This window comes from Cetorhinus maximus, chromosome 12 (assembly GCF_964194155.1).
Source record: "Cetorhinus maximus chromosome 12, sCetMax3.hap1.1, whole genome shotgun sequence".
Classification (NCBI taxonomy): Eukaryota; Metazoa; Chordata; class Chondrichthyes; order Lamniformes; family Cetorhinidae; genus Cetorhinus; species Cetorhinus maximus.
The window spans coordinates 81071629-81087563 of NC_135890.1; the positions used below are offsets into that span (position 1 = coordinate 81071629).

A 15935-nucleotide genomic window follows, 5' to 3' on the forward strand; every position below is an offset into this window, starting at 1 on the left:
CTGATTGGCTGGCAGTTCTTGAAGGTGGGACATCTGTCCTGGGAGGCTCGAGGAACCCCGACATCAGGCAAGTAAGCACCTGATTTGATTCAACTCACTTAGCGGCTCCCGGGAATAGCTACGGTGGGGTTGCCATGGGCAGGCCCACCTCCACGGCCATTAAATCCAGTCCTATGTTTCTATAATAAGGACACAAGCAGCACTAGTTACGGCGTTTTAAAGAAGCCTTTGATTCCTCAGTGGTGAACGTTTGAACTGCTTTCATTCCTCATGAGCAGGAGCTGCACAGTTTGGGCAGCATTGCCAAATTGAACACCACGGGCACCTTTGTGTGGGAGCAACTCTAATATCTGGAGCAACACAAGCATTTGTGGAAAAAAAATTTCCCTTGATTCTAGCAAGTTTATTTTTACTAGTTTATATCACCAGGCAACGTTCTGTTACTCCACTGCCAGTCGTGTCTGCCTCCTCTACACCAAACTGATTTCACTGTCACTCTCTTTTAATGGGGAATGGGGAGAGGAGGGAATTGAGAGAAATGAAGAGATGAAGACAGAGAAAGTGTTGAACAGTAAGCGATTCTAAACAAAAAACATGTTGGGAAAGATGAGTTGCATAACATTTGGCTATCTCATTGCTTTTTGTGAAACATCCTCTATATATTTTTATAAAATAACTACAGCTGTTCTGTTTTATATCTGCATTGTTACCATTCTTAATTTAATGTTGAAGCTTGCTGGCATGGAGTCTGGGTATGCATGTTTCTGCGGGAATGATGCTGATTACTGGAAACACGGAGAGGCGAACAGCACGGAATGCAACCATGTGTGCTTTGGCGATCACACCCAGGCCTGTGGAGGAGATGGAAGGATAAATATCTTTGATGGTGAGTATTGTGGAATAAAACTTGTTTTCTGTAATAGGGAAATGCACCTCTAGGGAGCCTGGATCAGAGTTTCAAGGTGACAGTTCTGGTCACTTGCATGCCCTGCATTTCCATTGCCCCATCACTGGTGGCCGTGCCTTCGTCTGCCTGGGCCCTAAGTTGTGGAATTCCCTCCCTAAACCTCTCCCTCTCTCTACTGTCCAAGTGTAAGTTGCTTCTTAAGTACAAGCTTTTGGTCATCTGCCCTAATATCTCCTTACATGGCTCAGTGTAACGTTTTGCTTGATAACTCTCCCGTGAGATGCCTTGGGATGTTTTACTGTGTTAAAGGTTTCCTACCAATGCAAGCTATTGTTGTTGCTGCTGCACATTCATAATAGCCCCTATCTCCAATCCATGACTCCTGCCAGCATGACTTCCCGCTGGGAGAACAGGGGGGGGTACCCCTGTAAATGTGAGAAGGCCAGTATGGCAGGCAGTGCCAAAATCAACCATGTTCCTCAAATCAAAAACAAATCCAGTGAGAATGTGAAACGAAGATTGAGGTGTATATATGAAAAAAAGGCTTCAATTTCTGTGCTTAGCTCCAACTTTCATTTTCTCAAAAAAGGAAAGCATGTCTTATTTTTACTTAGAGATAAAAACAAAAAGCTAAAAGCTACTGCGGATGCTGGAAATCCAAAACAAAAACAGAATCACCTGGAAAAACTCAGCAGGTCTGGCAGCATCGGTGGAGAAGAAATCAGTTAACGTTTCGAGTCCTCATGACCCTTCGGCAGAACTGAGTATAGTTAGGAGAAAGGTGAAATATAAGCTAGTCTAAGGTGGTGGGGTGGGGGGGCGGGGGGAGAGAGAAGTTGAGGGTGGGGTGATTGTGGGGATAAGCAAGCAGTGATAGGAGCAGATAATCAAAAGATGTCACAGACAAAAGGATCAAAGAGGTGTTGAAGGTGGTGATATTATCTAAGAAAAGTGCTAATTAAGAATGGAAGGCAGGATACTCAAGGTACAGCTCTAGTGGGGGTGGGGTGGAAAGACTAACAAAGTTTTAGTTTTAGATTTAAAAATAATGGAAATAGGTGGGAAAAGAAGAATCTATATAAATTATTGAAAAAAAGGGGAGGGGGGAGAAACGGGGTGGGGATTGGGGGAGGGGGAGTTTAAGATCTAAAGTTGTTGAATTCAATATTCAGCCCGGAAGGCTGTAAAGTGCCTAGTCGGAAGATGAGGTGCTGTTCCTCCAGTTTGCGTTGGGCTTCACTGGAACAATGCAGCAAGCCAAGGACATACATATGGGCAAGAGAACAGGGTGGAGTGTTAAAATGGCAAGCGACAGGGAGGTTTGGGTCTTTCTTGCGGACAGACCGCAGGTGTTCTGCAAAGCGGTCGCCCAGTTTGCGTTTGGTCTCTCCGATGTAGAGGAGACCGCATTGGGAGCAACGAATGCAGTAGACTAAGTTAGGGGAAATGCAAGTGAAATGCTGCTTCACTTGAAAGGAGTGTTTGGGCCCTTGGACGGTGAGGAGAGAGGAAGTGAAGGGGCAGGTGTTGCATCTTCTGCGTGGGCATGGGGAGGTGCCATAGGTGGGGGTTGAGGAGTAGGGGGTGATGGAGGAGTGGACCAGGGTGTCCCGGAGGGAACGATCCCTACGGAATGCCACCAGGGGGGGTGAAGGGAAGATGTGTTTGGTGGTGGCATCATGCTGGAGTTGGCGGAAATGGCGGAGTATGATCCTTTGAATGCGGAGGCTGGTGGGGTGATAAGTGAGGACAAGGGGGACCCTATCATGTTTCTGGGAAGGTGGAGAAGGCGTGAGGGTGGATGCACGGGATATGGGCCGGACACGGTTGAGGGCCCTGTCAACGACCGTGGGTGGAAAACCTCGGTTAAGGAAGAAGAAGGACATGTCAGAGGAGCTGTTTTTGAAGGTAGCGTCATCAGAACAGATGCGACGGAGGCGAAGGAACTGAGAGAATGGGATGGCGTCCTTACAGGAAGCGGGGTGTGAGGAGCTGTAGTCAAGGTAGCTGTGGGAGTCGGTAGGCTTGTAATGGATATTGGTGGACAGTCTATCATCAGAAATTGAGACAGAGAGGTCAAGGAAGGGAAAAGAAGTGTCAGAGATGGACCATGTGAAAATGATGGAGGGGTGGAGATTGGAAGCAAAATTAATAAATTTTTCCAGGTCCCGACGAGAGCATGAAGCAGCACCGAAGTAATCATCGATGTACCGGAGAAAGAGTTGTGGGAGGGGGCCGGAGTAGGACTGGAACAAGGAATGTTCCACATACCCCATAAAGAGACAGGCATAGCTGGGGCCCATGCGGGTACCCATAGCCACATCTTTTATTTGGAGGAAATGAGAGGAGTTAAAGGAGAAATTGTTCAGTGTGAGAACAAGTTCAGCCAGACGGAGGAGAGTAGTGGTGGATGGGGATTGTTCGGGCCTCTGTTCAAGGAAGAAGCTAAGGGCCCTCAGACCATCCTGGTGGGGGATGGAGGTGTAGAGGGATTGGACATCCATGGTGAAGAGGAAGCGGTTGGGGCCAGGGAACTGGAAATTGTTGATGTGACGAAAGGTGTCAGAGGAATCACAGATGTAGGTGGGAAGGGACTGGACAAGGGGAGAGAGAAGGGAGTCAAGATAACGAGAAATGAGTTCCGTGGGGCAGGAACAGGCTGACACGATCGGTCTGCCAGGACAGTTCTGTTTGTGGATTTTGGGTAGGAGGTAGAAGCGGGCCGTCCGAGGTTGGGCGACTATCAAGTTGGAAGCTGTGGGAGGAAGATCTCCAGAGGAGATGAGGTCAGTGACAGTCCTGGAAACAATGGCTTGATGTTCTGTGGTGGGGTCATGGTCCAGGGAGAGGTAGGGGGAAGTGTCTGCGAGTTGACGCTCAGCCTCCGCGAGGTAGAGGTCAATGCGCCAGACAACAACAGTACCACCCTTGTCAGCGGGTTTGATGACAATGTTGGGGTTGGGGTTTTTCAATAATTTATATAGATTCTTCTTTTCCCACCTATTTCCATTATTTTTAAATCTAAAACTAAAACTTTGTTAGTCTTTCCACCCCACCCCCACTAGAGCTGTACCTTGAGTATCCTGCCTTCCATTCTTAATTAGCACTTTTCTTAGATAATATCACCACCTTCAACACCTCTTTGATCCTTTTGTCTTTGACATCTTTTGATTATCTGCTCCTATCACTGCTTGCTTATCCCCACAATCACCCCACCCTCAACTTCTCTCTCCCCCCGCCCCCCCCACCTTAGACCAGATTATATTTCACCTTTCTCCTAACTATACTCAGTTCTGCCGAAGTGTCATGAGGACTCGAAACGTTAACTGATTTCTTCTCCACCGATGCTGCCAGACCTGCTGAGTTTTTCCAGGTAATTCTGTTTTTGTTCTTATTTTTACTTTCCTGAAGGGATATGAAATGGAAACCTGTTAGGGAATGTGAGCAAGTGTTTCTAATAATGCCAGTGGATTTCTGGAAATATAATGATTTCTTTGGATTGCTTTTCTATTTTAAATAAGCTTTTAGATGAACTTGGATTATCTTTTCTGTTTTGTGTCTGGCTGGGTGTAACACTCAGCTTTGGGACTCCAAAGTTGCTGAGTGTCAGAGCATTGTTCCACGTCCCCGGTCATCTTCCAGTACTTTTTAATATTGGGACTGTAATTTCTTGAAGCAATGCTCCAGGATAAAGCATTGCAGAACTTGTAATCTTCAAGTATTTGTATGAAGTATTAGGGAAAAGTTAACGCTCACTGTGCAGTGGTTGGCCTTCCAGTGCTGAAGGGGAGGGAGCACCATGTGTAATGGATGCAACATGGGAAAGTGAATGCCAAGGGAAAGGGCACCATGGACTCCGGGCAGCATAATAAGGCTGGCACTGAAAAACAACAATATGGGTATAAAGAAAAACCATGAATGTTGGAAATCTAAATGGTGGACAGAGAGTGCTGAAAATGCACAGCAGATCAGTGGAAATCATAAAAAGAGAGAAACTGTGGTGAAGGAGCCCACCATATAGGTCAAGCTATCAACCAACTTGGCCCTTGTGCATTTCTGGACATTTCGGGGTTGCTTTTAAGGATGATTGTTGACTTATCCTTGGCTCACAGAGACCATCGCTGCTCCACACCAAACAATGAACAAGATGTTCCAGCCTTGTGCTGCTTTCAATTATCTCCATTTGCCACACCAAAGCAAAGAAGCAGAGTGCTCCAAGAATGAAGTCTGAGCATATGAAGGAGCTCCAACACCAAGTTAAATGCAGAGAGAATACCTGGGAGCAATTACCGGCCAACAGACCAGTAACGAGTTTCAGATGATGTCATATACCACAAAAAAAACAAAGATTGTTGCCTGCAAATCCCTTCAGGGTATCTATTATTTTTTTAATAGCATATCCTGGAAACTTTATGAAGTGGTTTTATTCAGCTTCGGGTCTGTTTTCTATTGCCAGTTGCACCAGTTACTCCTGCTAATGTCAACCATCAGCACACTTTGTACCACTGATGCACATTTACAATGCCCCTAGTGAAGGCTTAATGATAATCAGGCCATTTAGCTGCAAGTTTATCAACAAGTCAATTCTTGTTGACTATGAGAAATCTCTATGAGCAATATCTTTTGTTTTTATTTGTTCATTGCTGTAAGGACTGTTCTTGCTAATGCATGGAAAATGATCCCATTGTGATCATCCAGTATTAGCAACAAGCTTTTCCATGTCAGGTATTACACAGTTCAGTGCACATTAAAGCCCCCTTTCCTCTATCCCAACAAAATGGCTCAGGTCCAAACTCGGAAGAGCATTATGTGGCTTTGTCAGGAAGTAGTGCTGCTTGTGATTGGGGAGGTGGGGAACGAGTTCACAATACCTTAAGAATTTAGTGAACACTAGTTTCCCCAATGGTGTCTCATTGCCCTTTTTTTCATGGACACTCGTATGCATAAGGGGAGACAGTGGGGTACAATGTTACTGGGCTAGTAATCCAGAGGCCCAGGCTGATGTGCTGTGGACATGGGTTCAAATCCCACTATGGCAGTTGGTGGAATTGAAATTCAATTAATAAATCTGGAACTGAAAGCTAGTCTCAGTAATGGTGACCATGACAACTATCATCAATTGTCATAAAAGCCCATCTGGTCACTAATGTCCTTTCGGGAAGGAAATCTGCTGTCCTTAACTGGTCTTCCCTAAATGTGACTCCAGACCCACAGCTATGTGGTTGACTCTGAGATGGCCTAACAAGCCACTCAATTCAATGGCAATTAGGGATGGGCAACAAATGCTGGTCTTGCCAGTGATGCCCACATCTCATGAAAGAATAAAAAGTATCTCCATGTACCAGCAAACCTTTTCCATTTTCCAAAAGGTGTCTTCTCTGAATGAAGTCACCAGCTTAGTAAACAGGAAAATGTACCATCGCATATCTTATGGGGACAGTTCAATTCACTTGTGTGTCGTGAGGAGTGTCTGGGTTAAAGGTAACTCTGGTTCAAAGGGATGAAGGAGAAGAGAGACCTGGGGTACATGTGCACATATCATTAAAGGTGGCATGGCAGGTTGAGAAATGGTTAAAAAAGCATACAAGATCCTGGGCTTTATATATAGAGGCGTAGAGTACAAAAGCAAGGAAGTTATGATGAAAATTTATATGTACTGATACAGCCTCAACTGGAGTATTGTGCCCATTTCTGGGCATCGCACTTTAGGAAGGATGTGAAAGCTTTAGAGAGCGTGCAGAAAAGATTTACAAGAATGGCTCCAGTGATGAGATATTTCAGTTGCATGGATAGACTGGAGAAGCTGGGGTTTCTCTCCTTAGAGAAGAGAAGGTTGCGAGGAGATTTGATAGAGATGCTCAAAATAATGAGCAATCTAGACAAGGTAGACAGAGAGAAACTGTTCCCATTGGTGGAAGGGTCAAGAACCAAAGGACGTCAATATAAGATGCATGGCAAAAGAACCAACGGCAACATGAGGAAAAGAAAATGCAGCAAGTGGCTCGGATCCGGAAAGCCCTGCCTCAGGGTATTGTGGAGACAGATTCAACTGTGACTCTCAAAGAGGATTTGGATAAACACCCAAAGAGAAATCATTTACAGGGCTATGGGAAAAGGGCAGAGGAGTTGTGGCTAGCTGAGTTGTAGACAAGATGGGGAATGGCCTCCTTCTGTGCTGTAACCACTGTATGGTTTTATGAAGTGGCTACTGTGTTATTTTTGTGCGGTTTAATTTTCTCCAGTGTCAGCTTGGACAGAGGTTGTTGGTAGATTATTTTATCACCAAGATGATCAGCCAAGGTGGCCTCCGAAGTCACCTAATGTTCACACATGGGCACTTTCCAACATGAGAGATGATAGCAAACGGAAGTGGTATTACCTCTATAACCCAGGGGCACTGAGGCCAATTATAATACCACAACAGCCAATGCACTGAGGTCAGCATTGAATATGGGACAGGATGACTATAATGATTTAATACTAAACTGTGCAGTGCTTTTACTCATTAGGCTATTCGATGCATGAAGAGCAATTTTTAAAAATTAATTTATTTATTCGCTTTTGGTACATGGGCAACACTAGCAAAGCCAGCATTTATTGTTGACGGGTGGAATTTTCCACCCTGGTGTGGGCGGGAAATTCGGCGTAATTCCTGCCGTGTGGCAGGTTGGATGAGTCCTTGCGATCTTCTGCTTTTCAGCTCATTAATTATGCATCAGTGAGGAATTTGGCAAATCTCGTGGCGGGGTGGGCAACGGTTCGTCCGAGCCGCCGTTACCTCATGGCGTTGAAGGCCTGGGCGCCATATTTAAACGGCACCCGGACAGACGTCCACTCACTGCAGTCTGGCTGTGCGTTTAGGTTCTCAATGGCGCCTAAAAGATCCAAACCCTCCTGCTCCACGGTTCAGTGAGGCCTCCCTGGGGATTCTCCTCCAGGCCATTCAGGGAAGTTGGGAGGTCCTCTTTCCTCGGGATGGGAGCAGGATGGCCTCCCACCTGATCACACTGGCCTGTGAGGAGGTCACCGGGGAGGTCAGCACCTATGATAAACGAGAAAGGACCACCCTGCCGTACAGCAAAAGGAACAAATGATCTATGGCGCTCCGCAAGGATATGTGAAACTTCTACTCACTTCGAACTCTCACTCTCATAAGGGCATCAGGCAGTCTAAGTGTTATAGTCCACAGGGATGTCACACACTATCAGCAGATGGGACATCAGAACTGAATGTCTACCAGCCACTAAAAGATCCCCATCTCATGTAAGATCCTGCACAAGCGACACTAATTCCTTACTGGGGAGGGCTCAGCTTATACAGTAGGCATGTAGGCTTCTGAACTGCTCATTCATCCATAGTGCTCACTGTCAATCCATTCGTCTTTATGCAGGATAAGACCTCTCACAACAGACGGGAGAGAGTGAAGTCCGGAGGAGGGAGCCCGGAGTTGAGGACACTCTTCCCCCTACAAGGAGTAGGCTGCAGAGCTCGCTGGAGAGGATAGCAATCATTCATGTGTGGAAGGTCAGATTGGCCTCCCCTAACAAGCCAGAGAGCGTGCATCCAGTATACATCAGTCACATGCGGACAATGACTATGAGTGATCTATAGTGTAGGAGCCTGTCTAGTCAATCACTAACACTATCTTCTCTCTTTTCCAGCTACCAACAAGAAAAGGTGATGGATATCCCCCAGCCTCAACCCCAGCATCCAAGTGACTTCAAATGAGAATGCAGAACAACTATCTGATGTTACTGTGTTCACCTGCACCCTCCACCAGTACAGTTACACGCACCTCAGTGGGAGCTAGTCTGGGAGGAGGCTCGGGTTCACAATCTGGTGATCACCTCACAGACACAGGTTCACAACAGGCGGAGGCAGTGACAACCGAGGTCTCTGACACTCAGACGACTGCTGGAGTCCAGGCCCCTGCTGAGTCGGAATCCGATGACGAGCCCCTAGAATTGGCCCTAAGAGAAATGTTGGTGATGCAGGCCAGGCAGAGGAACATCAGGCCGAGTTATCAGGGGCTGTCAGCAGACTGGAATGAAGGATAGAGAAGTCTCTCCATATTCTGTCTGATGTTATGGCTCTGGCATACGAGTGCAAAGAAGTCTCCATTGAAAGGGTAGCGGCCACCTTGGAGATCCAGGTCCAGCAGTTTCAGCCAGATCTGCACTAGGACCTGCACAACATCATACCTGCAGTGGCTAGGCAAGAGAGGGACAGGGCACCTCGACCTCTCTCCAGGTGCCCCTTCTCCTCAAGGAGTCAGGGAGAGGCCCTTGGGCACCCAAAGGGAGGAGGACTGCCAGCCAGACACCCCGGGTGAATCCAGCCATGACATGCCAAGGATGTCCTGCCGCTCCAAATCCCCTCTGCCAGTGACCCTATGAACTCCAACAAGTCAGGCCGAGGAGGGTGAACCTGCCCCAGAATAGGAGGCCAGGGCCCTTCAGGCCTCGGGCTACCAGAGGCCTCCCACTAAAATCATCTCAGACAACAGGGCATAGCAGCCAACAGGCTACCTCAACCTCTGCTGTGAGTGCCAGTGCTTTATCTAGACATAGGGTAGGGTAAGAAGTTTTGAATGCACAATGGGGGCATGGATGTTCATTCGCAGTAGATACTCTTCACTACTGTAAATATATTTCATTTATCCCTCTCCATGTTTCAGGTATTCAGCGCCTAATCTATGTGATGCAAGGTCCCGCTTTCATTCAAGGGTCAAAAATGTACCCCCCCACTAATGAGTTCCCATCTGGATTCTCGGTTCCATTAGCTTTCACACAATCTCATCCCAGTGAATAGCCTTTATTTCCACATCGGTAACATTTCTAAGGGCATCATGGGTAGGCGGAATGAGGAGTTGAGGCAACAATCAGATCAGCCATGATCTTATTGAATGGCGGAGCAGGCTCGAGGGGCCAAATGGCCTACTCCTGTTCCTAATTCGTATGTCATTTTGAACAAAGTCACTTCATGTGTGTCAATGATGGCTGGACAATACACCTGTGACCCTTGGAACTCAGGCAGACATTATTTGACCTCAGGAGAATTACTCATTAAGGCTAGTTATCCTGATGCTGTTAGTTATCCTGGTGCTGTTGCACTGATGTCTGCAGTTTGTGGGTGGCACAAGTATTTGTCACAATGAACATTAGAATCGTTTGTCAAAAGTGCACTTTGCAATGGTGTATACTTTATGACTGAGTTTTTGGGAAAAGTAGTATTCATCATCGAGCACCATACCCTTTCATGCTTCCCTGCATGAGTTATCGTCTCCATTTTTCGGGCTGAACATTATTCATTTCTTAGTTTCACTCTCCCTATGCGTGATGCTGAGCTCTGGAAGTAGGTTCCACTCAATGACATTAGAAATGTCTGCCGGAGGGGAATGAGTGTGTGATGTCAGGGGTGTGTGATCATCCTGATGAAGCTGTCTTCTTACCTGTGAGGATCGTACTTTACTCCTGAACGGCTGCCTAGCGGTACTTTACAAAATCCTTCTGTTAAGACATGTTACACAACTCGATATGGAATTCATTGCACGACTGTGCACTCATTGACTTAGGGTAGCCAGAAAGGGTTAGCCTTTGTGAGATGGACAATGTCAAGGACTGTAATGCTACGGCATATCTCCTGAGTCCTCAGCAGAATCTATGAAGGGAAGAGATTGTCATTGACTGCCGCATCTGACTGGGCAACGTCTCTCTCAAATGCCAAGGTAATGCAGGACATAGAGTTAGCAGGCTTCGAACAAATGCACGGTCATGAGTGTTTGTAAAAAGTCAAACCATTGTCCTGCTGAGCCACTCTCTGAGAGGACACTGTGAATATAACTCAGTTTTGGGTGCATGATGTAGAGTAACAGGTCACTGCATCCTAATGTCCAAAGGCACATTGGGGCTCAGTAGCAAGATGAGGCCTCTGCATTATTCATTCTTGAGAGCTGGTGATTGGATAGAGATGGCACTGTCTGGATGCTGCTCCCTCTTGAGATGGTCAAGCGCTAACCATTGACAAATGTTTTTCCTGTTAGCACCCCCTTGCTAAGCTGCTGCCATACTGGCATGAGAGCGTCCACCTGTGCGTTTCAGCCACTTGAAGGCTGCCATGCCCACTGACTCATTGATGCCATGGTTGAAAGGTACTTAAGGAGGTGCGCTAATGGAATGCTAATCACATTCCACAGTGGCACCATGTTGCCAAGGCTACTATGCCTTCCAAAGATTAGGGCAGAAGGTGACTTATACTGCTTCCATTTTCATTGTGAGATTAATGACCTTTCCTGATATATTAATGCTGAGAATGAAGGTTTTGTTGTGACCCCGGCATCAAAACCTGAAGGGAACTTCCATTGTGAACACTTATGTTCACCTTATTCCTCCTGGAGTTTTATAGCTATGAGGTTGTCAGGGACATGTCTGGTGTATCATGCCTGCGCAATGGCCTCCTCGTAGCTTGCCTGAACACTCGCCCTCCTCAGATTCATTCCCTTTCAAGTCCTCCTCATCCGAGGAGACATCTAGCTCCTCAATGTGTCCCTCTGGAAACACATTCCCACTTTGCAGTGCTAGGTTGTGCAGGGCACAGCAAACAACAATGATGTACAACCCTCTCTGTGGTGAATATTAGAGAGCCCCACCTGACTGGTCCAAACATCAGAAACGCATCTTTCAGAGGCTAATAGTTTGCTCTATTAAGTATCTTGTGGCGGAATGTGCAGCATTGTATCTCTCCTCAGATGCGTTATGTGGCCAACGAACAGACGTCATTGGCCATGTCCTCTGGGGGTACCCCTTATCACTGAGGAGCCAGCCCTCTAAGTGCCGAGGTCCCTCAAATATTTCTGGCACCTGCAGGTGACTCAAAATGTAAGAGTCATGAGAACTCCCTGGGTACCGAGCACAAACATGCTGGATCTGCTTCCTGTGATCACAAATTAGCTGAACGTTCAGAGAGTGAAATCCTTTTCTAATTATGAATCTCACAGGCTGCTGCCAGGGAGCTCTGAAGGCCACATATGTGCAGTTGATTGCGCGCTGCACTTGCGGGAAACCTGAGATAGCAGCGAATTCAGCAGCCTGGCTTGCGCCACCCATGCAGAACTGCACATAATGGTGAGCTTTACTGAAAAGGGCATCTCTCAGCCCCCTTATGCATTTGTGTGTCGCTGATTGTGAGATTCTGTAAAGATCCTCAGTGGAGCCCTGGAAGGATCTGCTGGCAAAAATGTTGAGTGCGGCAGTAACCTGAATATCAACTGGCATTTAATGTCGTACAAATCTGTGCAGCGTGAGCTCCTCATGGAGAGTGTGGAAAATGTGAGCTACAACATCACTAGACAAACGAAGGCACCTGCGGCACTTACTTTCGCTCATCTCCATGTATGAGATCCATCTTCTGTAGACCCTGTCTTCGAGGATTTGGCCCCTCACTAGCAGCATCTGAGACTTCCTGGGGCTGCGCTAGCTCTTGCTCCTCAGGGTGATGATCTTCCCAGAGCTGTGCCAATTGACAACAGGCTGTACTGACACAGCTTGGCTAAGGGTGTGGCAAGTTTTCAGTACTATTGCTGGAATATTGTCAGGGCCCATAGCCTTTGCAGTATCCAGTGCCTTCAGCCATTTCTTGATATCATGTGGCATGAATTGAATTGGCTGAAGACTGGAGGAGGCCGAGATGGATCATCCACTCAGCACTAATGTGCTGGGCTCCTCCATCACTAAGGATGGGGCTATTCGTGGAGCCTCCTCCTCCAGTGAGTTGTTTAATTGTCCACCACCATTCACAAGTGGATGTGGCAGAACTGCAGAGTTTAGATCTGATTCATTGGTTATGGAATCGCTTAGCTCTGTGATCACCTACTGCTTATGCTGTTTGGCACACCAGTAGTCCTGTGTTGTAGCTTCACCAGGTTGACACTTAATTTTTAGGTAGTGCTGCTCCGAGTTGCTTGACTAGTCTGTGAGTCAGTTCTCCAAATTTTGGCACAAGTCCCCAAGGAGGATCTTGCAGAGTCGACAGGGCTGGGTTTGCCAGTGTCTAGCTTGATGCCAGGTGGTCCGTCCAGTTTCATTCCTTCTTATTGATTTTGTAGTGGTTTGGTACAACTGAGTGGCTTGCTAGGCTATTTCAGAGGGCATTTAAGAGTCAACCACATTGCTGTGGGTCTGAAGTCACATGTAGGCCAGACGCAGATTTCCTTCTCTAAAGGACATTTGTGAACCAGGTGCAATCATTAGACTTTTAATTCCAGATTTTTATTGAATTCAAATTCCACCATCTGCCATGGTGGGATTTGAACACTGGTCCCCAAAGTATTACCCTGGGTCTCTGGATTACCAGTCCAGTGACAATACCACTGCGCCACCGTAAATTATAGCTATCAACAAGGCAGTGTTGCCCGCAGCCTGCATTCTCCCCGTTGTTTCTGTGAATAGATATGATTCAGCAATCATTGGTAGTTTCCTTTGAATAGTCTCCCTCCATCTTCAAGCCAGGAATCCAGTCTCAAGCCCTTGACCTGCCCTCAGTCTGTACATGGCATCCTCAGGCAACCCCTTGCAGGATGATGATATCCTGGAGGACGAAGGTAGCTGAGCTTTCCCCTCAGATGAGACAGCACGTTCACAACAAAGGTCTTAATTAGGGTCAAAAGACCCATGTCCTGCAATGCACAGTCAGGCTTCTGGTCATTGTCCTCCAGTGGTCTTGACAATAACTATCGATACCCAATCCTTGCACTTATGTAATGACTGCAAGCATAATGCCTCAAACGCCATGATCAGTACATTTCCTCCATGCAGCAGCCATGGCCCTTGATTGTTTGACCCTACATCTCCCATGCCTCTGTAAGGATCAGATGCCTCTTAAGACCTAATGCACCACAACACCTAAACTTATTGGATTACCGCCTGAATATGAAACATTAATGAAGGAGCTAAGCTCGTTCATTGTGCATTAGACTCTTGATCCCAGCACTCAACTGAGCCATGCTCGCCATGGTTTGAGCAGGAAATTTATAGAGTGCCCCTTCAACTGGCCAAAAATTGCTGTGCTGAACTCCTCCCACACACCCTGAGATCCCTTCACAATCCATTTTTTCTATCTTGTTCTTCAAACTTGTCATTCTTATGTGAATGCGAAAATGGTGCTGCTGACTTCTTGCATGAGACCACCTTCTAACCTCCCCCAATATCCACCAAGTTCCTCCCATCCTCCTCCATACTCATTGTCTCCTAATTCCCATTCCTCTTAACAATATCCAGCCTCCCCTGCTATAATTGACCCCATCATTGTTCATGTGGATATTCCTGCTCTCTCCCTGAACCCTTTAATGTTGATGTCCCCATGCCCTTTGCCGATCTGACCCCTCTCCTTCTCAGGGCCACCTGTACCCTTTCTTTTCGGGACTCGCCCCCTCTCCCCATGAGACCATCTAATACCCCCCAGTGACTTTTCAGCTATTGACCCACTGGGCCCAGTTGCCTCCCTTGAATGTTACTATGCCCTCTGCCTCACAATACCATGACTCGAATCTTCAGGATCAAATGATTTAGGTGACTGACCATGCCCTGCACACCATACTGTACATGACTGTGACTTTACAGAGAGGCCTTTCCCCGACCAAGGCTGGGACCAAGACATGTATTCCATGCAGGGCCTTCTAACTTGGCCCACACAGCCCCAGGATGGTCTCTTCAATATTCCCCCAACAGCGTAGCCTCAGCCCCAGGACAGTCTGACTCTTTCATGGACAGTCTTATAATTCTTGCCCCCAGACAGCCTTTCACTACCGCACTCTGTTCCTTGACCACCTCCTAGCCCTGTCTCCATCTCCATCCTCCCCTTTCGCGTCACTGCCCCCACCTTATCCTGCCTCTGCCTCTCGCCCCCCTCCCTTCTTGTGTTCAACTCCCCCACCAATCCTGCCTCTGTCACTCCCTTCCCCTCATGTGTATTACCCCATCTGAGTCCTGCCTCCGTCGCACCCCTCCCCGATGGTTGTGCCAGCCTTGGCACAGCTTGTGTTACAAGCGCACGTTATTTAGCAGTTACAGTGTTAAAGGAAGGCGAAAACAGTGTCTACTAACCTCCAAGTCATGGATGAAGTGAAGCTCACCAGGTGGGCGCCACTTCTATACAGCCATAAAACAGACCGTTCTAATTATTTGCTGGCAGGGCACTTAATTTGGATGGGAATGTAATTCTGGTGAGTAGGCCTATTAATGAGCATTCCTGAGATGCAAATGAATCCACATGTGGTTCCTGACATAGATCAGCGGGAAACTTAACTCTCCTTTAACCCGGCATCGAAGTCGGCAGAACAAAATTCCAAACTAATTTTCGGCTGGCGGGAAACAGACTTTCAATTGGTCCAAATTTAGTGCCCTCACCCACCATGATTCCTGCCGCTGGCAGGAGTGGAAAATTCCACCCGTTTTAAAAAAAAATTAATTTATGGGATGTGGACATCGCTGGCTAGGCCAGGATTTATTGTCCATCCCTAATTGCCCTTGAGAAGGTAGTGGTGAGCTGCCTTCTTGAACCTCTGCAGTCCATGTGGTGTAGGTACACCCATAGTGCTGTTGTTGAGAAGGTTGTGGTGAGCTGTCTTCTTGTACCTCTGCTGTCAATGTGGTGAAGGTGTTCCCATTGTGCTGTTAGCTGGGAGTCTCAGGATTTTGACACAGCAACATATTTTTCCAAGTCAGCATGGTGTGTGACTGGAAGGGGAACTTGGAGGTGATGGTATTTCCATGTTCCACATTGTCTTTGACCTTCAAGATGGTGGAGGTTGTGGGAACAGTATGGCCTACAGGCCATGTTGATTTAATATTGCGTTGGCTTGTGTCAGCACTCTCGCTGAGGCAGAAGATTTGGGTTCAAGTCCCAATCAAGTCCCACTTGTGGGAATTTGCTGTGTGCAAATTGGTTGATATATTTCCTACATCACAATAATAACTACACTTCAAAAATATTTAATTGGCTGTAAAGTGCTTTAGGATGTCCTGAGACTGGG

General features: G+C 47.0%; 1 protein-coding gene across 2 annotated transcripts in view; it reads left to right on the top strand.

The window, feature by feature from the left end:
* The window catches only part of kremen1 (kringle containing transmembrane protein 1), a 256485-nt gene that overhangs the window by 108755 nt on the left and 131795 nt on the right, over window positions 1-15935 (top strand). For both annotated transcript variants that reach the window (XR_013578183.1, XM_078554008.1), the window contains exon 5: window positions 733-886. Coding sequence is in view for 1 of the 2 variants with exons in the window: in XM_078554008.1 (XP_078410134.1) it covers window positions 733-886 (154 nt within the window). In the remaining variant the exon portion in view is untranslated. The remainder of the gene's footprint in view (window positions 1-732; window positions 887-15935) is intronic.